Source organism: Jaculus jaculus, chromosome 1 (assembly GCF_020740685.1).
Source record: "Jaculus jaculus isolate mJacJac1 chromosome 1, mJacJac1.mat.Y.cur, whole genome shotgun sequence".
NCBI lineage: Eukaryota > Metazoa > Chordata > Mammalia > Rodentia > Dipodidae > Jaculus > Jaculus jaculus.
In genome coordinates, this window is record NC_059102.1 from 1,431,115 (window position 1) to 1,458,047 (window position 26,933).

The 26,933-nt window shown below is 45.0% G+C and overlaps 1 protein-coding gene and 1 pseudogene across 5 annotated transcripts in view; both read right to left on the reverse strand.

Annotated features, from left to right (window-relative positions):
- The window catches only part of LOC101612920 (PWWP domain-containing protein 2B), a 76,179-nt gene extending 56,541 nt beyond the window's left edge, over positions 1 to 19,638 (reverse strand). For all 5 annotated transcript variants that reach the window (XM_045141669.1, XM_045141668.1, XM_045141672.1 and 2 more), the window contains exons 1-5: positions 19,519 to 19,638; positions 18,159 to 18,409; positions 14,499 to 14,629; positions 10,586 to 10,644; positions 1,158 to 1,313 (exon numbers count right to left, since the gene is read on the reverse strand). In XM_045141669.1, the coding sequence (XP_044997604.1) occupies positions 1,158 to 1,313; positions 10,586 to 10,644; positions 14,499 to 14,629; positions 18,159 to 18,362 (550 nt within the window). In that variant the 5' untranslated portion in view covers positions 18,363 to 18,409; positions 19,519 to 19,638. The remainder of the gene's footprint in view (positions 1 to 1,157; positions 1,314 to 10,585; positions 10,645 to 14,498; positions 14,630 to 18,158; positions 18,410 to 19,518) is intronic.
- A 4,161-nt stretch (positions 19,639 to 23,799) lies between these two features.
- On the reverse strand, positions 23,800 to 24,933 carry LOC123455300 (annotated as a pseudogene).
- Positions 24,934 to 26,933: the final 2,000 nt, after the last annotated feature.

Here is a 26,933-nt window from a genome sequence, read left to right on the forward strand (position 1 = left end):
AGTAAGCACTTCTCTTAATGTTCATACCCATATATTAATACTACTCTCACTTTTGGTTAGAGAAGCTTCTCTTTTCAGATGCAGTAACCTTGGGATGATTCAGAAGGCAACCTAGTGCTGAGAAGTGACAGAGGAGTGCTCAGCACTGAAACCTCTCTATCACACTTTCCAAGGCTCAGGGTCCATTGCAGAAGAGATGGCAGCAGGAATGTGAGAGCCAAAGGAAGGGTAGGACTCCTTACAACGTGCTCCTCCAGACACAAAATGGCCTGGATGTCCATGACCTCACAGTGCCTCACACTACCTACACAAGACCATCATAAGAGGAGGAAAAGATCGTGACATTAAAATAAAAGAGACTGGACTAGAGAGATGGTTTAGTGGTTAAGCACTTGCCTGTGAAGCCTAAGGATCCCAGTTTGAGGCTCGATTCCCCAGGACCCACGTTAGCCTGATGCACAAGGGGGTGCACGTGTCTGCAGTTGGTTTGCAGTGGCTGGAAGCTCTGGTGTTCCCATTCTCTCTGTCTACCTGCCTACTTCTGTATCTCTCTCTCTCTCAAATAAATAAATAAAAATAAAATATTCAAAATAAAAGGGACTGATTAATGGGGGTGGGGGGATATGATGGACAGTGGAGTTTCAAAGGGGAAAGTGATGGGAGGAAGGGAATTACCATGGGTTATTGTCCACAATTATGGAAATTTTCAATAAAAAAAAGGAAACTATCTGGGTGGTCAAGGTGTTGATAACATAGAATGATTTAGTGAGTACCCACCAGTAATGGACCACATGCATGTTGTTACTATGCTGTTTTCTGCTACCTAGGTAGAAATGGGACACACCTAGTACACAGCACTAGACCCCCTGAAGCAGCTCTGTGCAGGTGGCTCAGAGGCAATGGCCACTCCTTCGTATCCCAACAAACCTTCATCATGTCCACTCAGACCTACCTGACAAGGAGGTACACCCAAGAACTGAGCCATGGCAAGGCATGGTACTTGGGCCAGAGTGGAGACCGCATACTTAGCATGTGAGCTCAGCAGAGGACAAACAAGGTACGAGTCTCCACACATCACCAGAAGACAAACACCATCTGCTCTGAGCAGCTCTCACTCAAGCTTTTAGGTAGTCTGGCATCAACGATTGTGTACAAACCTTTTGGCAGATCCATGTCTTGAGGGAAAGTTTGCTCCATGAAACAGATGCGCAGGAAGGTTAGGATGGCTGCCAGGCCTTTCTGCACGATCAGCTGGGGAGGGAATTCCAGAGGGCAGTGTCTCAAGTTCAACGCCTTCAACGTGGTGACATGCCCTGTAGTGGAGGGGAAGCCTCAGTACTGTGTGCAGGCTCTTCCCACTGGATGGGAGACAGCAACTTTCCAATTCACAGTAAAGGAAATGATAGGCATCTGAAGTTTGCTCTCTTTGTTTTGCAATATTGTGGAATTTTCAAACACAATTTTTTTTGTTCATTCTCCCTCTTCTTCTCCCCTACCTCTATGCCCCCCTTGTGCCCTTCCACATACCTCAGCAGCCCCCTTATCACTTTCATGTCATATGTGTTCCACTGCCCTCCCCTTTTCTCAACACCTCTTTTCCCCTTTTGTGGTCTCCTTTCTAGTATTGTAGCCTATACCCACATTCAAACCCAGTTTAAACTAAAAGCTAGGTCTTTTTGTGAAAGAGAAAATATGACTTTTGTCTTTCTGAGCTGGGCTATCTTACTTATTACTTCCAAATCCCTTTATCCATCTACTTCTCCAGAAATTGTTATAATTTCATTTTTCCTTACAGACATGTTTATTACTGCATTAACCGTAACAGCAAAGACATAGAGCTAGTCTAGATGTTTACCAGTAGAGGAAGATGCGATGAGGTTTACTTTAAAGACAGAGGAAGACCAAGCTAGCTCAAAAAGAAAACAAACAAGTAAAATTCATAGCAGCAAGCAGCTATTCCTAAAATGCCCATTTATAATATAAAACTCCAAGACACAAAAAGAACAGGAAACTGTGCCCTGTGCTCAGGAGATAACCAATGATAGAAATGGTCTTGAGCCAGCCCAGATGCCAGGGTGAGCATATAACGGCTTTAAACAGCCATTATGAAAATATTCAAGAAAAGAAAAATATACTTACATTATTAGAGGAAAATATAATAAGGAATGCCAACAAAAACAAAATTTATAAGATGTAGGCTGGAGAGAAGGCTTAGCAGTTAAGGCACTTGTCTGGGAAGCTTAAGGACCCAGGTTTGATTCCCATGTAAGCCAGATACACAAGGTGGCACATACATCTGGAGTTTCTTTGCAGTGGCTAGAGGACCTGGTGCACCCATTCTCTCTCTCTCTCTCTGTCCTTTCTTCCTCCCTCGTTCTCTTTCTCTCAATAAATAAAATTTAAAAATTAAAAATTATATATACTATATATGTATGTATATGTATGTGTGTCATTATATATATATATATATGTATGTATGTATGTATGTATGTATTGCTCAACATTTCCAGAGTTGAAAACTACAAAACTGAAGTAAAAATTCAGCAGAGGAAAAGCCAGACATGGTGGCACACACCTTTAATCCCAGCACTTGGGAGGCAGAGGCAGGTGGATTGCCGTTCAAGGCCACCCTGAGATTACATAGTTAATTCTAGGTCAGCCTTTGTGGGAGTGAGACCCTACCTCAAAACAACAACAATAACAAAAAGTTCAGCAGAGGGCTGGCTCAACAGCAGGTATGAGGTACACAGTAGGAAACAGTTGGTGACTGATGATGAAGTGATAAAATCACACAGTCTGGGCTCAAGAAACAACCGAAGTGATTGAGGCCCCAGGAAGAACATCAAGTCGGCTAGCACACCTAATAAGTAACAGTAGGAGCAAGGAGGAAGCCTACACTTACAAGCTAGAAGTAAGCAGTTAAACATTTGTGAACCCTAATAAGCCCCAAGGAAGATAAGCCAGATCTTCACAGAGACGTATATCCCAGGGAAAAATACTGAAAGGGGAAAAGGAAGACTCCCAGAAACCAGTTTGTGACACCAGGAAACAATGAGACTAACAGCTGATTTCCTGTCAGGGAACATGTGGCCTAAAAAAAGTGGGGCCACAAGTTCAAAGTACTGAAAGGTAGCCTTCTTTAAAAAAGCAGTCCATGTACAGCAAAAGATTTTCAAAAACACAGGCAGAACAAGGGCACCCCAAAACCAATATGGGCAGAAATGGGTGATCTGAACCAACACTTCTAAAACTGACTTAGGGATCAGCCCTATATCCCCCAAGCCCAGCTAAAAAAAATCATGAAATTGAATAGATAATGGCAGAAATAATAGCAGACTAGACATGGCAGAACATAGTCTGTGGACTTAAAAGAAGAGGAAGGGATGGAGAGATGGCTTAGTAGTTAAGGAGCTTGCTGCAAAACCAAAGGACCCGGGTTCGATTCTCCAGGACCTATGTAAGCCAGCTGTACAAGGTGGCACGTATGTCTAGAGTTCATTTGCAGTGGCTGAAGGCCCTGGTGTGCCCATTCTCTCTCTCTCTCAAATAAAAAATAAAGAATTTTTCTTGTAAAAGTAGAGGAAAAGATAATGGGAAAGAATGGAACCAAACAATCTCAGGAAAGAGAGAAGAGATCCCTGGATCTGACTAAAGATATCAAGAAGCTCAGTGACATTGTGTGTATGAATGAAGGTTGGCAACAATTTATTTATTTATTTGAGAGGGAGTGAGAGCGAGAAAGAGCCAGATATCAAGAAAATGAATGAGCATGCCAGGGCCTCCTGCCATTGCAAATGTACTCCAGATACATGCACCACCTTGTGCATCTGGCTTATGTGGGTCCTGAGGAATCCAACTGGGATCTTTTTGGCTTTGCAGGCAAGCACCTTAACCACTAAACCATCCCTCCAGCCCTCCATCAACTTTTTGTTTGTTTGTTTGTTTGTTTAGAGGTAGGGTTTCACTCTAGCCCAGGATGACCTGAAATTCACTATGTAATCTCAGGGTGGCCTCAAACTCACGGAGATCCTCCTACCTCTGCCTCCTGAGTGCTGGGATTAAAGGCATGTGCCACCACGCTCAGCTTCAACTTAAAAAAAAAGGAAACTCATTGAACCCCAAACAAGATCAATAAAGACACAACACAGAGGGTTAAGAGTAAAATGCAGAGAAACTGTGATAGCACAAAAGAGGCCTACTACTTCAAAAGAGAAACAGGGAGACTGACTTTTTTTTTTTTTTTTGAGACTGACTTTTTAATGACCATAACAATAAAAAGGTATTTTAAAGTACAAAAAAAAAAAAAAAACACCCTTCTAGGCATGGTGGCACATGCATTTAATCCCAGTAGTAGGGATGCTGAGGTAGGAGGATCACCATGAGTTTGAGGTCAGCCTGCACTACAGAGTGAGTTCCAAGTCAGCCTGGGATAAGGTGAGACCCTGCTTCAAAAAAAAAAAAAAAATACATATATATATATATATATATATATATATATATATATATATATATATGTGTGTGTGTGTGTGTGTGTGTGTGTGTGTGTGTGTGTGTAATATAAAAAATGCATACTAAGGGGGGAGGGAGGGAATTACCATGGGATTTTTTTTATAATCATGGAAAATGCTAATAAAAATTTTTTAAAAAGAAAACATAAAAAAAATGCACACTAAGCTGAAATATCCTTCAAAATGATGGAAAACAGAGGTCAGTGACATTAGAATAAGACAAAGTGGATCAAGTCGCCACCAGAAGACTGAACAACAGTACAGCAAGATGCTGAAGTGAAGAGTGCAGTCAGGTAGAAGCCTTAGTGAGCATGCGTGTGGAGAAGTGCAGAGTACTGCAGAGGGTGGACATGAGAGGAACTGCAGACAGGTGCCTGTGAGTCTATCACAGGCAAGAGCAACAGGACAACACTGCCACCGAGAGCAGGAGAAAGTGACAGACCATGCAGATAAGCTCACTTCATTCAACCTGACCATGGTAAAGCATGGATCCTCATGAAGCCTCCAGGCTAAGGCCAAAATAAGACAAAAGAGGACAAGGAGGGGCTCCCTCTGGACATGTCAGAGCTCCTCCACCCACACTGACTCTCCTGTAGGTGACTAGACTTTGGGCAGAATGTAGAAGCACAACCATGTTTGTGAGGAGAAGGTTAACTGAACCCAGGGAGGGAGCACAGCATCCAGAAGAGAAGGGAACCACATGAGTTTGCTATTAGGATTTCTGCCTGGTAAAGGGCCAGTATAGAGTACAGAGCTATCATAGCAACTAAAGAGTTAAGGTAGAATATTCCAACAACAGAACTGCAGAGTGAGGCCTCTTGTTCTGTATGCAAACGCCACATGCAAATCTCTGTAGGGCCCTGAATCAGGAGTGCATGGGAGGCTCCACCAACAGGCCAAGGCTGAAAGACTGGACAGATACCTACCTGCCTGCTAGCCACTGCCTGAGAGGGTTTGAACTGTTTGTCCTGTGAGCTTCATTATTTTCTTTTGACAGAGTTTATAATCTCTACAATGTGTCTATTACAATGTCTAGGACACAATCCAAAGCCATAGATATATGAATGAATTAGGAAAAGGTGACCCATGTTTGAGAGTAAGGGGAGGTAGAAGGTAAGCCATGGAGACTAGCATGGAGGTGATCCAACAGACAGATAAGAACATAAAGTACATGATAACTGTGCCCAAGGCCATGAAGAAGGATGTGTGCCAACTGCAGCGATGATGGGAGGGGAGCACAATCAGCAGCAAAGTGGAAATTACTATTTAAATACATGAAAACCATACAGCTAAAGGTACAATACTTGAAAAAATAACTAGATAGGCTTCATAGTCAATTGGTAATGAAGGGAAAAAAGACACAGGAGAGCTGGGGACAGTTGTCTGTCTTCTTAAAAATGTACATCATCTTAGAATGGCACTGAGCACTACCACTGGGCATTTGGGGCCAAGCCACCCCACTCTCAGGCCTGCTATGTGCTGGCATGGAACCCTTCAGTCTGTGGGCACTCCAGCCACTTGCACTTTTAATACACAAGGAGTCAGAAGTATACAGTTGTGTTCTGGTTTTTTTTTTTAATTCGTTTTTATTTATTTATTTGAGAGTGACAGAGAGAGAAAGAGGCAGATAGACAGAGAGAGAAAGAATGGGCGCACCAGGGCTTCCAGCCACTACAAATGAACTCCAGACACGTGTGCCCCCTTGTGCATCTGGCTAACATGGGTCCTGGGGAATCGAACCTTGAATCAGGGTCCTTAGGCTTCACAGGCAAGCGCTTAACCACTAAGCCATCACTCCAGCCCAGGCAAGCACTTTGCTAATCTTTAGTCCTCTTAATACATTTTTTGTATTTAGTCAAGGTCTTATGCTGTGTTACCTTGGCTGGCCTTGAACCCACTTTGTAACCCAGGCAGGCTTTAAACTTGCAATCCTTGAGCCTCAATCTCCAAAGTAGACTGGAGTGCAGGCCTCTCCCACCAGGTTAGGCTGATGATCGCATTTTATAAGATGAGGATTTGAAGCCAGATGTGGTGGTTCATACCTATACTCCAGACACTCTGGAGGTTGAGGTAGGAGGATCGCAGTAAGTTTGAGGCCAGCCTAGGCTACAAGAGTGAGTTCCTGTCTCAAATAAAATGAACAAAAAACAAAAATTGAAAAGAAAAGCATTTGAATATGTTTATTGCAAAAAAAATAAATTTAGCAAAGGGGGAGTGCTAGGAAGGTGGCTCAGCAATTAAAGGCACTTGCTTGCAAAGCCTGATGATCCAGGTTCAATTCTCAAGCCACCCACATCAACTGGATGCAAAATGTAGCACGAGCATCTGGTGTTTGTTTGCAGCAGCAAAAGGCCCCAGCATGCCCCACCCCACATGTAAATAAATAAATATAGTTAAAAAAATTGGAAGGATGTCCATATTATTTTAATATTGACAACCTGTTTTGTTTTGTTTTTTATCAAGTCTGACAGTCTCTGCCTTTTTTGTTTGTTTGTTTGTTTGTTTTTTTTCCAGGTAGTGTCTCAGTCTAGCTCAGGCTGACCTGGAATTCACTATCTAGTTTCAGGCCTCAAACTCACGGCACTCCTCTACCTGCCTCCTGAGTGCTGGGATTAAAAGCGGCATGTGCCACCACATGCAACAGTCTCTGCCTTTTAAATGGCAAAATACAGCTCACCAGTGAAAGCTAGTTGAAGAGTCTCCAGTGTGTAAATTCAGTATCACACTGATGGTTAATATTCAAGGTCAACCATGTGTGTCTGTAACGGTATTTCAGAGGGTTCAGCTGGGGAGAGAAGACCCATCCTCAACGTGAGTGGTGCCAACCCATAGACTTGGGTCCTCACTTGATTAAAAGGGAAAGTAGAAGGCTAGCTGGGTGTCAGCATCCCAGCTCTCTGCATCCGGTTCCATAAAGAGTGAGGAGTCCTGGCTGCATGCTTCTGTCATCATGAACTCTGTCATGATGGAGTCTTAAACCATGAGCCAAAATAAATCCCGCTATTCATCTGCTCTTGCAGGGTTATAGCACTGGGGAAAATAACATATACAATACTCCAAGATAGTCCACTGGTCAATCATGCCAGATATTCTGAGCTGTACAATCAAAATCTACAGGTTAAAACATGTAGGTGTAGCTAGGGTAGAGGTCAGAGCAAAACTGCAGTTGCAAACCCATGCTAGAAAAAAACAGATATAGGGCTAGAGAGTTGGTCTGGCAGCTAAAGGCTTTTGCTTGCAAATATTGATGGCTCAGATTTGATTCTTCAGTACCCATATAAAGCCAGATGGACAAGTGGCACATGTGTCTAGAGTTTGTTTGCAGTGGTAGAAGGTCCTGGCACACCCACACTCACTCACTTTCTCTTTCTTAATTTCATTTTACTCTCTCTTTCTCAAATAAAAAAATAAATATACTTAAAGAGGGTAATGATTTCCTAACTGTGGTACTTTAAATAAATAGCCCGAAATATATATTCAGTGTTTTATTAGTTTGTAGTTTGGATCTGTGGCCACCTGGCTGGAGATAATGTCACTGGGTAGATCTTAGGGTCCAGCCCTAAGTTTTGGTGGTGGGCTTAAAATTCCAATTTCAAGATATACAGAGTACCTAGTTATACCTAGGGTTCCTGAAGTGTGTTGTTTGACTTATGGCTTCTCTCTCTTTGCTTGGACCTGTAAAAACAGGGCCAGATTCTTCTACCATTATAAAACTTCCCCTAAATCTGTAAACTTCAATAAATCCCTTCCTCTATAACCTTGCCTGGTCTAAAAGTTCATCTTAACAAACCTAAAATTGTCTACTACAGAAATTTGTACCAGAAGTGGGATGAGATGACCATGTGGATTTGGGTCTTTTAGAACTTTTGTTTTGCAGCAACAGACATGGACTTGGTGCTTGTAACTGAAGATACCTTCTGGAACAGTAAGCCAAGTTTTATGAACTATTCTGATGAGAGTTTAAAAATGCTAAGTACAAAATGTATTAAACTTCGAGGCTTGACTTATAAGCTTTCTAAGGGAAAGGAAAGACTACAAAAAACTTCGTTGGAACTGAGCTAACAACATAAGGGCTGGCTGTGGTCTGCTTTCCAGGCCCAAAAAGTTTGATCAAGGTTAAATTTTTAATGAACTGATGTACTTAGCTAAAGATATTAGATTAAGAGATTTAAGACTATAAGTTGAAAACCCTCAAACAAGTTAAAATTACAGGCACCAAAACTGGTTTTAAATTATTGAAGCTGCTACTGTCAAACACATTAACAATCTTAAAAAAGATGGCCCAGTTGCTTTACATTAAAACAATAAAAATGATATTGAAAAAGACTCTTAAAAATACAAACTCTTTTGAAGCGTTAACTAAAAAAAAAACAAAACAAACCATGCTTTTCCAGGTTACCATTTATTTCATTCCTAAATTAAAAATATGACTGTGTCCTACACACCTGGTATTAGTATTAAAAGCATAAAAAATATGTAAAGTGGTCATAAAGTACACACATGGTTCCAGGAGCCACAGCTGAGATGTGACATGAAACAGGGCATGATGACCCTGAAGAGCCTTTAAAAGATAGTCTGTGGTTTACAGTGAAAACCCAAAGATGTTTTAGATATACCAAAACTGTACAAGGGCTACCATAAAACACACTGATGGCCTGGAATAAAAGTGTTCCCTGACTACTCTGCCCAGCTGGAGGGACAGAATGAGAAAATCTACAGACTGTCAGTCTCTGGTTATATATTAAACTTAAACTACAAAAGTTTTATGTTTGTTTGATGGTGGTTAAGTTTACATTGCTCTAATCACTGCTTGCTATGCCTTATACCAGTTTAAAATGTTTACTCTATGCCTTTATATATTTAAAGCATTTAACTTGTTTGATTTTTACAGACTCACAGATTTAAAAAAAATCTTAAATTTCGAAGAGACTTGGGACTGTGAAACTATCTTAACTTGATTAAGAATGTAAAATTCGCCGGGTGTGGTGGCGCACGCCTTTAATCCCAGCACTCGGGAGGCAGAGGTAGGAGGATCGCCGTGAATTCAAGGCCACCCTGAGACTACAGAGTTAATTCCAGGTCAGCCTGGACCAGAGTGAGACCCTACCTCGAAAAACCAAAAAAAAAAAAAAAAAAAAAAAGAATGTAAAATTCAGACTGAAAGACAAAAATCATATGATCATCTCATTAGACACAGAGAAAGCATTTGACAAAGTCCAACATCCCTTCATGATAAAAGTCCTACAGAGACTAGGAATAGAAGGATCATATCTCAATATAATAAAGGCTATTTATGACAAGCCTACAGCCAACATATTACTAAGTGGTGAAAAACTGGAAGCTTTTTTACTAAAATCAGGAACAAGACAAGGGTGTCCACTGTCCCCATTTTTATTTAATATAATACTGGAAGTATTAGCCATAGCAATAAGGCAAGGGACGCACATAAAAGGGGTACAAATTGGAAAGGAAGAGATCAAATTATCATTATTTGCAGATGACATGATTCCATATATAAAGGACCCTAAAGACTCTACCAGCAAACTGCTAAAGCTAATAAACACCTACAGCCATGTAGCAGGATCCTCCTCATTTATAGCAGCAAGAATGCACACAGATGGCAAACCACCTCACACACAGGCACAGGGAAACCTCAGGAGCATATGGTGAGCCAAGAAAGCAGAGCACCACGGTGTGGTGGCATGACTCAACTTATCAAGTCCAAAGCAGGACACTGAAACAATGTGGCTAGGAACACTTAAGTGGCCTGGCTCCCAGGGAAAGCAAAGCCACATGCTGGCAGTCCACAGGGGCCACAATGACATGGGGAGGCGATACCAGGTTCCTTCAGGCTGCTGCTGCTGCATGCAAAGGTCCCTGAACAACGCCAGCCTGCCTTGTCTCAATGTACAACACGTGTTATAGTGCTAAGAGCTTCTCTCTTAAGAACTAAGGGAGAGGGAATTTAAACACCTCAGTGCCTTCTGGCCTCTATCATGACTGATACTTACCTTACAAGATCCAATAACTCTGAAGACAGCATTTAAAAAATTATCTGTAATTTTATTAACACTCACCCAATTGCACAGGTAATATTTTGATAGGATTTCTTTCTAAAAGCAAAGTTTTCAAGTGCCTTTAAAACAAAATGAAACAAAATAATTTAAAAAGCAGAAAATTAAATGACAATCCCCCTAAAATATACAGACAAACCTCATACTTCTTCCCTTACAGTGTGGATGTCCTACACACACGTACACTATTAGCAGATGCACTGAGTCCATAGCCCAGATAAGCCTCTCTCAGTTTTGACTACTGACCTCTGGGGCAGGCAGGTCTTAGAGGCAAGACTATCCCATGCCCTGTCACTGAGTCAGCAGATAGCTGCCTTTCCCCACCAGAAGCCCAGAAGCCCAGATGTGAAAACCACTAACGTGTTCAAACATGGCTGGGGACCTGGGGGGCCAATATAGGCTCAGGCAAGAGCCCTGGTGATAGTTAATTCTGTTGTCAACTTGATTAGATTAGGAATCCACAGACATTGCTTTTGGCTGGGTCTCTGAGGTTGTTTCCAAGAAGAACTGACTAAAGGAGGAAGGCCTTCCCCCAGGGTGGGCAGCCGTCAGGGGGGGGGACTGAGGGGGGGAGCTTTAAGCAAGCAAGCTCTGGGAGAAAGGGCCCTTCCTCCCGCCTGGCTGCTGGTGAGTGCTTCACTTGTACGTGAGTCTGTCCTGTTCTGCTGTCCTCCACCGACATTGGAACCAGTTTTCTCAGCCTTCCAACATGGACTGAAGACCAGCTGCTTCAACACTGTTTCAGTGTTGGATTAGGACTGCTAATCCAGCTGTCAAGCCTGAGACTGCTACTGGTGGACTGCTGTGAGCTAATCCAATAAATTCCCTTTGCGATAGAATTAATACTATCAGTTCTGTTCCTCTAGAGAACGCTAATGCAAATCCCTACCCTCGGTTTCCATGTCTGTCTTCCCACTGTGACCTTGCTGCATGCCTGCTTTTCTTGAAATGTGCCATGGGCAATCTTGGTATTTTACGGTGGGTGTGTAGGAAACCTCTGTTGCACACAAATGCCCAAGCCCTCTTTAAGAGGAATCAAGGCTCACCTCACTGGCTGCTTTGCAGCAGAGAGCAGGCATGTTGAGGCAAGGAGCAAGCAGGTAGCCATGTACCACTGCCTGGCACTGTGGAGAAGACCCTGCTGCCACAGCAGGGTATGCCCCCTGGAAGCAAGCTCTCCCTGCTGGCTTTCTTGGCCACCATGGCATTACATTCTTGGATTTCCTCGTTAATTGAAGATTTTTTTTTCTTGTCTGTGGGTTGTGTTTTTGTTTTTTTTTTTCAAGACAGGGTCTGATTCTAGTCTAAGCTGACCTGGAACTCACTTTGTAGCCCCAGGTTGGCCTTGAATTCACAGTAATCCTTCTACCTCTGCCTCCTGAGTGCTGCCATCATGGCTAGCAATTTTTCTTTTTTTTTTTTTTTTTTTTTGTAGTCTTTATTGTCTGAGACAGGATATCACACTGTTTTCCTGGCTGACCTGAAACATCTTGTAGAGACCAGCCTAGCCACAAACTCACAGCCCTACTCTTGCCTTTGCCTTCCAAGTGGTGAGATTACAGCCATGAAACACCATATCCAGGACTAATTTGAAGCTTTTTTAAGAAAAATTTATTTTTATTTTATTTATTTGAGAGAGAGAGAGAGGCAGAGACAGAGAGAGAGAAAGAGAAAGAGAGAATGGGCGCTCCAGGGCCTCCAGACACGTGTGTCTCCTTGTGCTTACATGGGTCCTGGGGAATTAAGCCTCGAACCAGGGTCCTTAGGCTTCACAGGCAAGCACTTAACTGCTAAGCCATCTCTCCAGCCCTAATTTGAAGCTTTGTGAACAAACTTTTCTTGACGTGTATAAAGATGGATCATTTCACCCTTGCTGACTCAGCTGGTCAGTTCTGCTGTAGCACCCTTTAAATCTGCTCATAAGGAAACAGCCAGCAGGAATGCACCTTCCTGGTCCCTGTGACGAGAACCAGGCTATAGACACAGCCGACTCTGCCACATATCCTGGGCTTCTCCAACACCAAAGCCAAGGGGATTCTTCTTGGTGATGGGGGGAATATTTACCAAATACTAAATTGAAAGCATACAGGGGACTTTGCTGCATTGTATGATAATAATTTACTAAAATACATTTGAGATGACTGCTCAAGTGTTAACCCCTCATGTTCTGTCCAGCAATCCAAGTTCGTCCACTGGCTGTCACACATCACTGATAAGCATCTGCATAAATCTGTGTACCACACTGGCCCGTTGACTGCAGAGTGTTCTGCAAGCATGCATGTTCACAGATCAAAACCCTGCGTGGGGTTGGGAGATGCTGATACTGCCATTATTTTAATTATGCTTTTTAACCATGTCTTTTAATGAGCCCATAATTACTTAAATTTCTAATTAATGTGCTTTAGCTCTTTAGACTAATATAACCTCTTCTCCAGCCCATGTCTACTCCAATCCTACCACCTCTCTATTCCCCCTAGGCCTACCTCAGGCTTCCCAGCTATCCCCCTCCTTCTTCCTTCACCCTATAGCCTCTGCTGTGTGGTGGGTGCTCCTGGGCTAAGTTCAAGTCCACCCCTTTCCACTCAGCCTCTCTTGTGACTTCCCAGTTCTTTCAAAGCAAATTTTGAAGATGAGAACATGGCCCCAAGCTCTGACAACTCTCTTCAGCTGCATCTCTTACCATAGCCCTGGCTCTCCTTTATCACATGGGTGTCTTTGTTGAACCTGGCACCTGACAGGTACATGCCTGCCCCAGGATCTTTGCCTGCCCTCTTCCTTCTGCCCAGGTGCAGGGAGGCAAGAGAATAGAGTGAAGTGAGTGTGGACAAACACTGAAATAACACTGGCATAGGAAGACATGCATGGAGAATGGGCTTGGAGAAGGAGGTGACGTGTCTGGCAACTGGGGTGGGGCCCAGGTGGAAGTGTGGCTGTCAAGGTTGGGTAAAACTGGAGTTTGAGGAAACTCTGGAAATCCAAGAGGCAGGGATGTAGCAGAATAATTCATGCTGCTTGGCTGAGAATTCTCAGCTTCCCCAAAGGAGGAGAATTTATCAATATCAAACAAGGTTTCCACGAGGCTGATTAGCAGCTGCATGGCCACAGTGAGTTCACTGGAGTTGTGTGACCTTTAGGCAGCTGCCCACAGCAGACTCTGGGAGGAACCTGTGGCCACAGAAACAGCTTGGACTGTCCAGCAAAGATACTGTGGTTACTGTCACCTTGGACTGTGCCAAAGAGGCCCATGACAGTCACTGTTAGAGAAGCCTGGGACAGTCACTCATGGAACCACTGAGCTACCTCTACAAACCTCCTAGGTTAGTGGAGAAGGGCATGCAACCCCTATATCTCCTGAGGAGTTATTGGTAGTTAATATTGCTGGGGGAGGGGGAGACATTTTCTTTGTTTGTTTTTCAAGGTAGGGTCCCACTCTAGTCCAGGCTGACCTAGAATTCACTATGTAATCTCAGGATGGCCTCAAACTCCTGGCGATCCTCCTACCTCTGCCTCCCAAGTGGTGGGATTAAAGGTATGTGACATCACGCCCAGCAGAGCATTTTCTTTAGCCACTAGTAAGTTGTGCATGCTGTGGTGAATGGTGTGCCTACCCATGCTCATGTATGCTACTTTAATTAAACTCAGTGGTTACACACACCCCAAAAGTTAAAAAGGACATCAAAGTAGAAGGATAAATTGGAAAGAAGGGATTCAATAGAAGTGAGCAGGAAGTGGCGAAAAAGAAGGTAAAGGGAGGGGATTATGAACAAAATGCATTATATACATGTATAAAAACTGTCAATAAAAAAGTCCCTGGCTTCTTTTTAAGATAAAAATGCACATGTCAAGAGTCAAAGTTAAGATGATTGCCTGTGTACAAGATCACATCGGAAAACATAGAGATACAGACACAACTTACTTGTGTAAGCCAATTCCAGAAGGAAGTGTTCTGATTTGGTTATAGCGCAGGTCCAGCCAGGTCAGGTTGGGCAGCATCTGGAAGAAGTCCTTGGGAATCCTAGAGAGTGCATTCCTCTGCAGGTACAATTGCTTCCACAGGAGGGGGAACCATAGATGTGGTCAGCCAAATTAAAGATTAAATGAAGGTTTACAAAGGAAACACCCAAAAGCATTTCCAAAGGTCTATAAAACAGCCCTAACAATATGCCAATTTAATTTTTTTTGTTGTTGTTCCTAATGAATTTGAACAGTAGACCCAAGAATCAGAAATAAAGAAAAGAAGAGACTCTTTCAGAGCTGGACTTCCTGAACATTCCCTACTACTTCACTCCTTTCTTTAATTTTTATTTTTTGGTTTTTTGAGGTAGGGTCACACTCTGGTCCAGGCTGACCTGGAATTAACTATGTAGTCGCACGGTGGCCTCCAACTCATGGTGATCCTCCTACCTCTGCCTTCCGAGTGCTGGGATTAAAGGCATGTGCCAACATGCCCGGCTTTCCCTACTTGACTTTATTAAATACTCTACAATACCAAACTTAAATCCGTGGTTTAAAACTCATTTTCCTTGGGGCTAGAGAGATGGCTTAGTGGTTAAGGCATTTGCCTGCAAAGCAAAAGGTTCAGAGTTCCATTCTCCAGACCCATATAAGCCAGATGCACAAGGGGGCGCATGCCTCTGGAGTTCGTTTGCAGTGGCTGGAGGTCCTGGCGTGCCCATTCTCTCTCTCTCTGCTTCTTTCTCCCTCTCAGATATATATATATATATTTTTAAAAACCTCATTTTCCTCCTTCCTGGCCCATGGGGCTACACACTCTCATCAGACCAGTGAGCAAGCAGGAAGAGCCACGCCTGGCCACATGGCCTGGTGTCACTTCAGGTCACCATCATTCATGAGACAAGGTAGGAGACCAATGCCTGTGGCCTGATCCGAGCCCTGTGTACACATTTGTCCCCATTCCCTAGGGTAACAATCCAAGCCTCCAGTAGATACCCCAAAACTATAAACAGAATCAGGCACACACTGTTTTCTTATCTATTCACACCCACGATGAGGATTAATGAATAAAATGGGCACAGTAGGACATTATCAATAACTAATATGATAGAATTGTAAGTTATTAAAACATGAATTATTCTGAAATTTTCTATTTAATATTTTTGGGGCCAGTAAGTTAAAAAGGAGACATAAAGGGAAGAGAAAGGAAGGGAAGAGGTTACTTAGTAGGTTGATATTGTATATATGTAAGTACAATGATTGTAATGGGGAGGTAATATGATGGAGAATGGAATTTCAAAGGGGAAAGTGTGGGGGTGGGGAGGGAGGGAATTACCATGGGATTTTTTTTATAATCATGGAAAATGTCAACAAAAATTTAAAAATTAAAAAAAAAATTTGGGAAAGATGGAACATGACATACATACATACATATATCTATATCTATACATAGATATAGAGACATATTGTTTTCATTGTTTTGCGAGGTAGGTTCTTGCTCTAGCCCAGTCTGACCTGGAATTCACTATGTAGTCTCAGGCTGATCTCGAACTCATAGTGATCCTGCTCTCATGTGCTGGGATTAAAGGCATGCCATAGCATGGCTGGATTATACACAAATTTTAAAATAACTTCATTAATGTTGCTTTTACATGCTGTACCTACCAACATTATTGTCTTTATTTATATCTGTATCCACCCTTGCCAAGGGACAGCATCAGACATGTACCCAAGAATTCATACACCATCACACACATATGCAACTACAGGTCCCTGAGAATGCATACTCCCATGCACATGTACACATATGCCTCCATCTGCATGCATGACTGTCTCCAGACACGTGAGGGTGTATGCTCTCCCACAGATGTGTGTGAGCACACATGCCTCGATGGTGACCAGTGGCCCTCTGCTGCAGCGAGACTTTAACTGTTCAGGCTCGTTCTTTTTCCTCTTACAGTGAGCCAACTCTGGTGCTCAGGTTGGAAACTGCAAATCCTTCTGACCGCAGGAAAATGAATTTCAGGGATGATAAATCTTCTCCTTTCCTGACACACCTAGCAAGGCAGGGTCTGCTCTGCATCTGGAGCTGGTGGAGCATGTGTTGTGGTGCTCTTCTGCCCAGGTGTGCAATGGGAAGAGGAGCTCTTTCCCTGTACTCTGAACATCAGTGTTCCCAACGTGCAGTTTACCACTTCAGGGACTGACTGCTGCATGGCTGCAAAACGCAGCCTATGACCTCCAACCGTCTACAACTCTGAGTAGTTAGTGCCTTTGTCTCTGCAATAAATTCACAGACACCTGTCCTCTAAAAGGTACTGAGAGTTATGAAGAGTTTGTTAAAACAGAAGGACTTTGGAATTTCTTCCTTCCATGAGAGCAAAGGCAACAAGAACATCAACCCAGCTGGATTTGGAGCTGACAACATCTGCTTCTTTATAAGTGACATGGGAATTACTGGAGCCCCAAGGGGTGGGTTTCGGTAGCTAGTACTGCACTCCTGAAGGTGGGCACTAATTTAAAGAAACAGCCTGTTCAGGCCAGGAGGATTGTGAGTTTGAGGCTACACTGGGCCACAAAGCAAGACCCTGTCTCCCCAAAACAGTAAAACAAAACAAAAGTGAAAAGGAAGGAAGAAAGAAAGAAAAGAAGGAAGGAAAGAAAGAAGGGAGGATAGAAGAAAGAGCTAGACTAGAGCTGGTCCTGGCAGAAAAACAGGCAGGTAGAAACAGCAGGCTTCAGTGATGCAAGCGCCACCCTCCTTCCAGACAGTCTGCACGTGTCATCCCTCCCTTTTTGATGACAAGTCAATATCATCACTTTCAGACTCCAGATGCAGTCCAGTGAGACTTCAGGAAATTCTGAGACACAAGGGCAGTGCCAGCACCCTTTTCCCTCTCTGTCATTAATGCCAAACTTTACAGGAACCTTACAGCAGGAAGCACAGGAATATGAAAGCATTCACTAGGGACTCCCCTACAGAAGGGCCTGGCACAAATAAAAGTAGTGTGTAAGACCAGTAAAGTCGAAGACAGTGAGAGAAACTCTGTTTCAACATCACCTGGAGACTTTAGAAAGATGTGTGCATTCCTCAGAGTCCCAGGGCACGTAAGTAGTTGTGTCTACCCAGGCTGTTCTGAGCCTGAGACCTTCCCATGGAGAAGGACACCCTGCAGGGCAGAGGATTACACCATCCTAATAGATGCCCTGTCTCTGCATCGCCTGGCACTGCATCTCAATTGCTCTTTCTTTTTTTGTTTTGTTTTGTTTTGTTTTGTTTTTGTTTTGCTTTGCTTTGCTTTGCTTTGCTTTGTTTTGTTTTGTTTTCCAAGGTAGGGTCTCGCTCTAACTCGGGCTGACCTGGAATTCACTATGTAGTCTCAGGTGGCCTCGAGCTCACATGATCCTCCCACCTCTGCCTCCCGAGTGCTGGGATTAAAGGCTTGCACCACCATGCCTGGCTCTCAATCACTCTTTGTTATGATCAGCCTGCAAAAACCCGATTAACCCTTCTTTAGTCTCATTCCATAATTCACCTCTCCTCACAAGAGTGCAACACTAAATCTCTCGCTGTTGTCCACAGGTGCTTGTGTGCAACACCCCAGGGGAACAGGACACTTACTTGAAGGCTGGGAATTTTAAAGAACTCTCCCAGATGGTATAGGCCTCTCTGACTCAAGTCTAAAATTGGTGAGCAAGAAAAGATGTTCTCAAAATGCCTGTGATTCTCTTCCGAAGGGGAGGCAGGCAAGCTCCCGGCTACACCAGCATCCTCCTCCTCATCGGTGGCCTGTGAGGCCTCTGTGTAGGTGCTGCTGGCCTCCATCTGTTGCCCTCAAGTGGCACCTCTCATCCTCCTTGGTCTGGAGTCACCTGGAAACGGGAAAGGGTGTCCTAGCAACCAGGAGTCACATTGATCCATCCATACAGAGAGGGAACTAGCTGCCGCATATATGCAGTGGCTTAATTTGCTAAAAACATTATGATTTTGACACTTAAATTTGTAAAACATTGGAACACAAGAAAGTTCACATTAAAATTCTTTCCTTGTGGTGTGTAACAGTTACAAAATTTAACTTAAATAAACAAACAAGAAATGGTCTTTTGTTGTCCAGGTTGGTCACCAATTCACTGCAGCTGAGGCTGGCTTTGAACTCTTCCTGCCTCCACATACTAAGTGTGGGGATTGCAGGAAAACACACACAACCACAGCTGGCTAAGATTTGACTTTCAATTCCTGGAAAACAAAATGATGCTCATAAGAACAGTTATGTTAGGTATTAAAAAACAGATCAGGGCATTCATTTTAAAGTCTGAAAACCAACTGTAAAATGGGGGAGGGGCCTTGGGAAGCCTGTTTCCTATTCCCACTGTGGTTCAGTGCCACTTGCTGCAGCCAAGACCCTGAGCTCAGTCTAGAAGCCAGCCATCCATTCCTATTTTAATCCAGGCCATATCAGGCCGGCACAAGCATGCGCACGTATGTGGGCACTGGGGAAACCCGTTCAAGGAGAATCCTTCTTCTTAACGTCCAGCAATGTTTTTGTTCAACACAGCTCCGGTCTTTGAAGCCATCCAGAAAGGCACACGTCCTCACGTGTACTTTGCAAAAACGAAGCTCAAAGACTGTAATGCGTATGGGCTTACAGGAGTCCATCTCTGCACTGCCCGATGGTCAGCCCTATGACTGACACGTGTGTTGGCCTCACTCTTTAGGGAGGAGAATTTTCTGGTTAAGGAGGTGCCCCAAGGGCACCCAACGAATGGAGAGCCCAGGTCTGCACGGTGGGTGGGAGACGGCATATTCCGGCCGACTTAGCCTGGCTTGTCACACCTGACTGGGGTGGCCCGGACGGGCCACACAGGGTGACAGTCCACAGCCAACCTCCCGCCCCCGACACCCCGCCCGCAACCCCGAGGCTCCGCCCATCATCCGGAGCCCACCCTCAGCCCCGAGGTCTGCATCCCCGCGTGCCGCCCACCTGCAGCCTGCCTCCGACTCGCCGGCTGCCGGCCGTCCAGAGGCGCGGGCACTGCGGGACAATGGACACCCGTACCACGAGGTCGCCATGGAGACGCCACGGAAGCCTGCGGGTGTTCAGCGAGGATTGGGGCGGGGATGTGGGGCGCATGCGCACGCCGCTTAGGATGCGCTCCGGGCGCGGGTTGGGATGCGGGGCGCGTTGGAGCGGACGGCGCGCGTGGGGCGGGGGCTGACTCCACGCTGTCCTTCCGGACCCCGGTGCACGCAGTGACCCGGTTCCGCAGCTCCCTAGGCTCGAGGATGGTCCCGAGCAACGAAACTCGGCGGATGCGGCGGCCCACTGAGAAACCTGCACGGGATTCTGGGAGGCTGTCAGCCAGGGCCACACCCCACCAAACCACTCCTTACCCCAGGAAGGAGAAAGGGAGGGAGTGGGTACCCGGCTGGGTGAACCCGATCCTGCCTAAGACCAGACCCAAAGGTGCCTGAAGCTCAGCCCAGATCTCAAAGGGGGACGCGGCGGGGGGGGGGGGGACGACGGACGGAGTGGGGAACGTCTGGGTTCCGGTGTTCAGTGAGTGCCAAGGTTTTTAATGAATAATACGTGAACAAATCCAAGCGCAGCCTCTGGAAACAGACTGGCCTGGGGAGGTTCCTATAATGAAGCCAGGAAGCGTACATGCCAAAATAATCTTGGAGAACACGTTTAAGTGAAAGCAAGAACCATGCTGGGAGTATAAAAAGGAACTAAAGTGGATGACCAGAGCAACAACAAAAACTTATTGGAGGGCAGGAGAGTTAATTTAGTCAGTAAGGCACTTGCCTGTGAAGCCTAAGGGTTCATGTTCTACCCCGTAAGTCCCACATAAGCCAGACACACAAGGTCTCACATGTGGACAAGGTTGCACGGGTGTCTGGAATTTGATTACAGTGGCTCTAGGCCCTGGTATGCCAATTCTCTCCCTCCCCCCCCCCTCATTAAAAAAAAAAAGGCCAGTCTGTTAGGCTTGACTCAAAAAATTGGATTAGTTTACTAGTAAATGACTTACACCAGAAGGGAGGATTGGTGGATGGAGGGTAGGTTGTAAGAAAATATCCTTAAACAAGTAGGGATGAAGTTGCTTACACCTAAGAGAGACATGGGGGTTGAAGGACTCAGGAACCAGATGGATGCCATGACAGGCTTCAGAGTCCTCAGTAGGCCTAAGTTTCTGTTTCCCAGCAAGGTCTAAGTTTTTATCTTCCAGTAAGGCTGAGTTTAACACTTAACTGGAAACTGATTACACCATACATTCCTGTAGTCATAGTAAGTTCAATTCTCCTAGCCCCAGCCTGTCAACTTTGCCTATCAAAATCCTAAGCCAACCAGAAGAATACGCTATTTAAATCAACCACTCATGTACCCACCCCATTCTTCTGTGTTCAAATCCCTATAAAAACCCTACCCTCCCACTACTCAGGGATCTTGTACGATCCACTGCATTGGTGAAGTCAAGAGACCGAGCTTAAGCCCCAAGTAAAGCTCCTTGCCCTTGCATACGTGTTTGGTTCTCCTTGGTGGTCACTGGGGGTGCCGAGAACTGGGCATAACAGGGGTCTAGTGGTCCAACCATACATGGGTGTGGCTAGGTGGTCTGCCATCGCAGGACTTTCTTACAGTGTCCCACCCACATGCAAAAGTGTAAGCAATTGTACTTCCTTGAACGTTGAGTTCTGTGGTTACAGATTGGAAAAGATTGTGGCCAAGAGTTGTTTATAGAAGCTTTGAGAGGTCAAGAGGACAGGGCATTCCTGTCTGGCCATTCATACCATCAAAGGGGCATCTTTCAGGCTTTCTACAGAGAATTGACAGGCACAGTGTGATTGTCAAGAGCATTCTGATAGGCAGGGGACTAAGGTTCATGTTAGTTACCCAGGTTCAGCAGATCTTAAGGCCTTGGGACAATTCACCTAGCCCTGAGCTTCTCCCTCTGTCAGCTCCTCTTATTTTATTCTTTTTTGTGGAGGTGTTGGTTTCAAAATAGAGTGTCACTCTAACCCAGACTGACCTGGAATTCATTATGTAGTCTCAGGGTGGCCTCAAACTCACAGAGATCCTCCTACCTCTGCCTCCCCAGTGCTGGGAATAAAAGCGTGCAGCATCATGCCCAACCCTGTCAGCTCCTCTTAATTAGAAAAAAAAAAATGATGGCATAGGCTTGGGGGGGGGGGGTTAGTCACTTTGCCCTGTGTGGGGAAGGCATGGGATCACCCTGGGGAATGATAAGGCTGAGCAGTAACCAGTGCCAGGCATGGTAGAGCCGAGGGTCAGTCTCTGGGACCAGAGCAAGGCGACAGAGTGGAGAGTGCTCCAAGGGGAAAAAATGGGGTCTCAGCAACAGTATATCTAATAAAACTTCATTTTCCAACCACTTTTCCTAATGCCTCAAGTTCTTGTGTTCAATAGTCAAATATAGGTAGGAGCTTATCTTGCGGTTTTCAATGCTTACTCATTGTCCAACTAAAATGCTTCTGTTTAGTAGTTCTCTTGGCGAGTGTTTCTGGGCTATTCTTCTTAAGTTTGTGAATATGTGGTCTTTATTTTGATCTAATTCTCAAATGACTGTTTAGCTGGTGCAGTGTTCCATGTTGGCAGCTATTTCCTATCAGATTTTTAAAGGACTTACTTGCTGGCTGCTGCTAAGAAGTCTGCTGGCAGCCCAACAGCCACTGGAAAGAAGAAATATGCTCTTGATTCTTGCTTCTCTGGGATCTTGCTTCAGTGTCTGGGTGCAGCCTGTATGGCGTGCTTGGTGAGATCTATACTCTGCGCTCCTGCCCTTCCTGACTTACTGGTTGTCTCATTGCATGTCTGCATGCTAACCTTGACTGAAGTTAGTGGAAGGCGCTTAGTGCTCAGTGTTGCTCCTAAGTCCCCATCCAGAGCGTTAGCATTCTGTATTCTTGTGGATTGTTCTCCAGCTCACTGAAACACCTCCACTCAGTTGCAGTTGGTTTCTTCTATTGAGTTTTTTTTTTTTTGACGGGGCGGAGCGAGTTTATTATGATAGGAAAGACTACTCCCTAGGAATTTTAACAAACAAGAACATTTTGCTGGGAGAACAAGACACTAGAATACAAAATTACAAGTGTTTTAACTCCAGGTCTGTCCCCAGCTCCGCCAAGAAGCAAGTGGAAAGACAGTTGAAGCAAACAGGCAATTCTGTAAAACTAGACTTAGAAACCCTACAAATCTGATTAAAATCTAAAACTTGTTTTGCTTTAAAAAATTTAATATATCAAAAGGCCTGCTTTAGTGACATGCTAAAATCCCACCAAAAAATAACCCCAACACCCCCTTGTCAGTAACAAAGTTGACCAGCCAACTCATACTTCTAAACCCACGTGTGGACAAGTGCGTGTGTGTCTTTTAGAGTTAGACACGGGGCTCAGAGACTGCAACTAATGTGTACCTATCGCCTGCAAAAAATGGGCAGGGAAATCCTGGTAAAATGAGGAACAGTCCCAAATAACCAATTTTTCTAGTACTATGCTCCCCACTGCTACTTCCTTTACTTACAAAGGGGACCCTTGAACCAAATAATTTACCTCACATTTGGCACTCAGTGACCAGGATGTTTGTTTTCTTTAGAAAAACACACATATCCACAACCCTTATATAATTTTTTGTTTTTACATTTAAATATAAAAATATTACTTTTGCTTCGTGTTATAAATGGAGGACCAAGCAGTAAAGAACTTTTCTTCTCTTAAGGTAGGACAGCCATCTGTTGTCGCTGAGCTGCTGTTTGTGAAGGGTGTGGGTGGCTCCAAGCAAGAGAAACACAAGAGGTAAACTAACCCCCAGTTCTTGCTCTTCTCCTAACCTCCACTAGTGAGAGTTGGTTTAATCTTAAGAATTGAAGGAGACATGCCATCCTAAGTAGTCAGGCCTGCCTTTCCAGCTGTCCTTTAGAGGAAGTTCTCCCCTCCTTCACACGCTGCTTTGTGCGGAGGTGACATCTACCAAACAAGCTCACCTCCAGAGAGAAGCGTCACCACCTTTCCCTGCCCCCACCCACACATTAGAAAGGAAGAAAACGGGGGCCGGGTACATGGAGATTAAAAACTTGACCCCTCTATCCTGACCAAGGAAAAGCAAGGTTCACTGGGCATGAGGAATACAAAGACCTTGAAATCCCACTTTTGAGTAATGAGGATAATTAAGACACTAGGGAGAGGGAGAGTTGCAGTGGGATGAAGAGCTGGGAAGGGCTCAGTCGCTGGAAGCATAGTCCCCTTAGTTTTTGTACTGGAAGGGCTCGTCGCCGGTCTCGTTGAGAAGACACGTACGGATGATGGCCTCTGTCACTGCAAAGGGGTCGCAGTTGGCAGAAGGGCGCCGGTCTTCGAAATAACCCCTCTTCTCCTGGCCAACAGACCAGGGAATGCGGATGCTGGTGCTGCGGTTGGCAACACCGGCGGAAAAGTCGTTGATGTTGGAGGTCTCGTGGAAGCCAGTCAGGCGGCGGGCATTGTCCAGGCCTCCCTTGGGATCGTAGGCACGGATGTGGTACTGGTGCCACTTGCTGAGTTTCTCAATGGCCTCCTCAATGTACTTCAGGCCATTCTCCTCCCGCATGGCCTTTGTGCTGAAGTTGGTATGGCAGCCTGCGCCGTTCTAGTTCCCAGGAATGGGCTTAGGGTCAAAGGTTGCAATCATGCCAAAGTCTTCACATACACGATGTAAGATAAAGCGGGCCACCCACAGGTGATCTCCCATGCGGATTCCTTCACAGGGTCCAATTTGGAATTCCCACTGGGCAGGCATGACCTCTGCATTTGTTCCTGTGATTTTGACTCCGGCATACAAGCAGGCCAGGTAGTGAGCCTCCACGATGTCTCTGCCATAGGCTTTGTCAGCTCCCACGCCACAGTAATATGGGCCTTGGGGCCCAGGGAAGCCATTGGAAGGCCAACCAAAGGGGTGCCCATCCGTCCCCATGAGAGTGTCTTCCTGCTCCATTCCAAACCAGGGGTGCTGGTTGCTGACCATGTCCATGATCCGCTTACAGGTGTGCCTTAAATTGGTTTCGGCAGGCTTCCGATTATACTTGAAAACTTCACAGAACACCAGCTTGTTGGGATCCTTGCGGAAAGGGTCACGGAACATGGCAACTGGGAGGAGGTACATGTCACTGTTGGAGCCTTCAGACTGGAAAGTGCTAGAGCCATTAAAATTCCATTCCGGCAACTCTTCTACACACTTGGGCTCACAGTCCAGGGTGCGGGTCTTGCAGCGCAGCCCTTCTCCGGTACCATCGATCCAGACATACATGGCTTGGACTTTCTCGCCTTGAGGCAGGGCCATGTACATCTGCTTGATGCCTTTGTTCAAGTTGGAACTTGCTGAGGTGGCCATGGTGGAAGGCGTTCTGGGTGGCCGTGGGCCGGTGGGAAGGAAGGTGGGCAGGCGGCGAGAGCGAGGTGGAGAGAGAGCGCGGAGAGGAGATCGGTGTACGGTTCAGACGCTGCACTCGGCTCCCATTTTCGGCTCTGCCTCTATTGAGCTTTTTAAATGACCTCATTTTACACTTCTGATTTCCCTTTTTAAATACCCATTTCTTACTTCATTCCAGTTTTTGCTTTATAATCTCTTTAATTTTCATGGATACTTTATTTCTCTTTGTTCTCTTTAAGAATCCTAAACATGATTATTCTAAACTTTGCTCAATTGGTTAATTTCTGGGCTGTTCCACCATTCTCATTCCAGCTAAGCTGAACTTGTTTGCTGTTGACTCACGCTGTTATGTATCTCTTCAGAATTGCATGGGGTGGAGCCCTGAGGTTCACTGAAGACCAGGCTTTGCTGAGATGCTGATGGCATCTTGCCAGGTTCTGCTAGATGCTCAGGGCTTGAGCTGTAGACACTGCTAAAGGGAAGTGTGGTGCATGAGTGTAATCCTACTTGGGAGTTAGAAGCAGTAGGATCAGGGGTTTAAAGCTAGCCTTGGATACATAGTTCATTTGAGACCAGCCTAGGCTGCATGTAAAAGGGAATATGATGGATGCTTATGAACTTTTCTGATTATCTAAAGGGCTGAGCTCATCTCAGTAACCCAGGGAAATTCAGTGTACCAATGCTGCGACCAGCACGGCTATGACCTGTTAGAAGCAGCTCAAGGATTGGAAGGAAAGACAGACACAAGTTACAGAGTGAAAACTTGGATTGGGTGGTCTGCAGGCTGCACTGGAGACATTGCAGTATCACCTAACCAGCACTGGTTTAATTTAGCAAGCAGAAAAGCTCTGGCAACAACTTTATCAAATATATTTTTTAAAGCATGGGATTGGGTGGAGGTGCAAGATCAGACAAGGCAGGAATGAGGCAGCTACAGACTGTTTCTGCACAAACTGTCTTCTGCACAAGGTCAGGCCCATACAAGCAATCTAAGAGGAGGAGTTAAGCAGGGGCTGTGCCCCGCTCCCATCTCTGCCAGTTCAGCTGGAGACAGACGTGGCTAGGCTATGTCAGTGGCTCCTATTGGTTGTGGCTCTCTACATCTCCCCCTTGTTTATTTCTTAGATGCAAGCCATGAAGACCAATTCTAAGCCAGAGGTTGTTCCTCAAACCCATCTATATCTGACTGAAAAACAGCAGTATATTTTTAGTAGCAAGAGTAAAAATCCTAGCATTACAGGAGTTTTGAAGCTCTCTGTCAATGCCAATGAACCAATAAATTTAGGGCACCCCAAATCCCTGTCTTATGAATTTAAAGAATTAAATCTATAAACCAGAGGGTAAAGCTTAAGAGACTTTATTAGATTAAGGGAAGAAAAGTACAGAGAACTCCTGCCCTGTGGAAAGCAGGAGGGGATAGAGAGCCCACATGGGGGGCTTACCAAAGCAGGGACCTGGAAGTTCAGGAGAGTGAAGAGCCATACAAAAGGCCTTGTTTACCTGTAGGGATCCATTTATAATCGGTTGACATGGTTGAAGGCCCTGGGCCACTGGAGGTTTAAGCAGGCTTGAGCTGTCAGGCATGACTAAGGGCCCCTGGACCCCGGAGGTGGCAGCAAGCCTAGATCTTGCCTCCAGACTGGCAGGAGTGAGGCTGCTTCCTTCCCCCAGCCGGGCACCTGGACGCCCTGATAAGACTCAGGTTTCATTTTCCCCAGAGCCTTGTGACTTTGAAGGGTGTAGATATATAGCACATCTGATTAGTGAAACAAATCCAAAGAATGGCATAAAAGCTTAAACTCATTTTGCCTGACATAGAAGTTTGTTGTCCTGTGCCAGTGTAGGTCATATATGAAGCATAGAAAGCAGGCATGCCTTATCCTTCAAGTATCTAACAACTATAAGTATAGGCCGAACTTGTTACCAGTCCTGAGAACAATGCTCTTAACAGATTTAAACTAATTAACTTGACT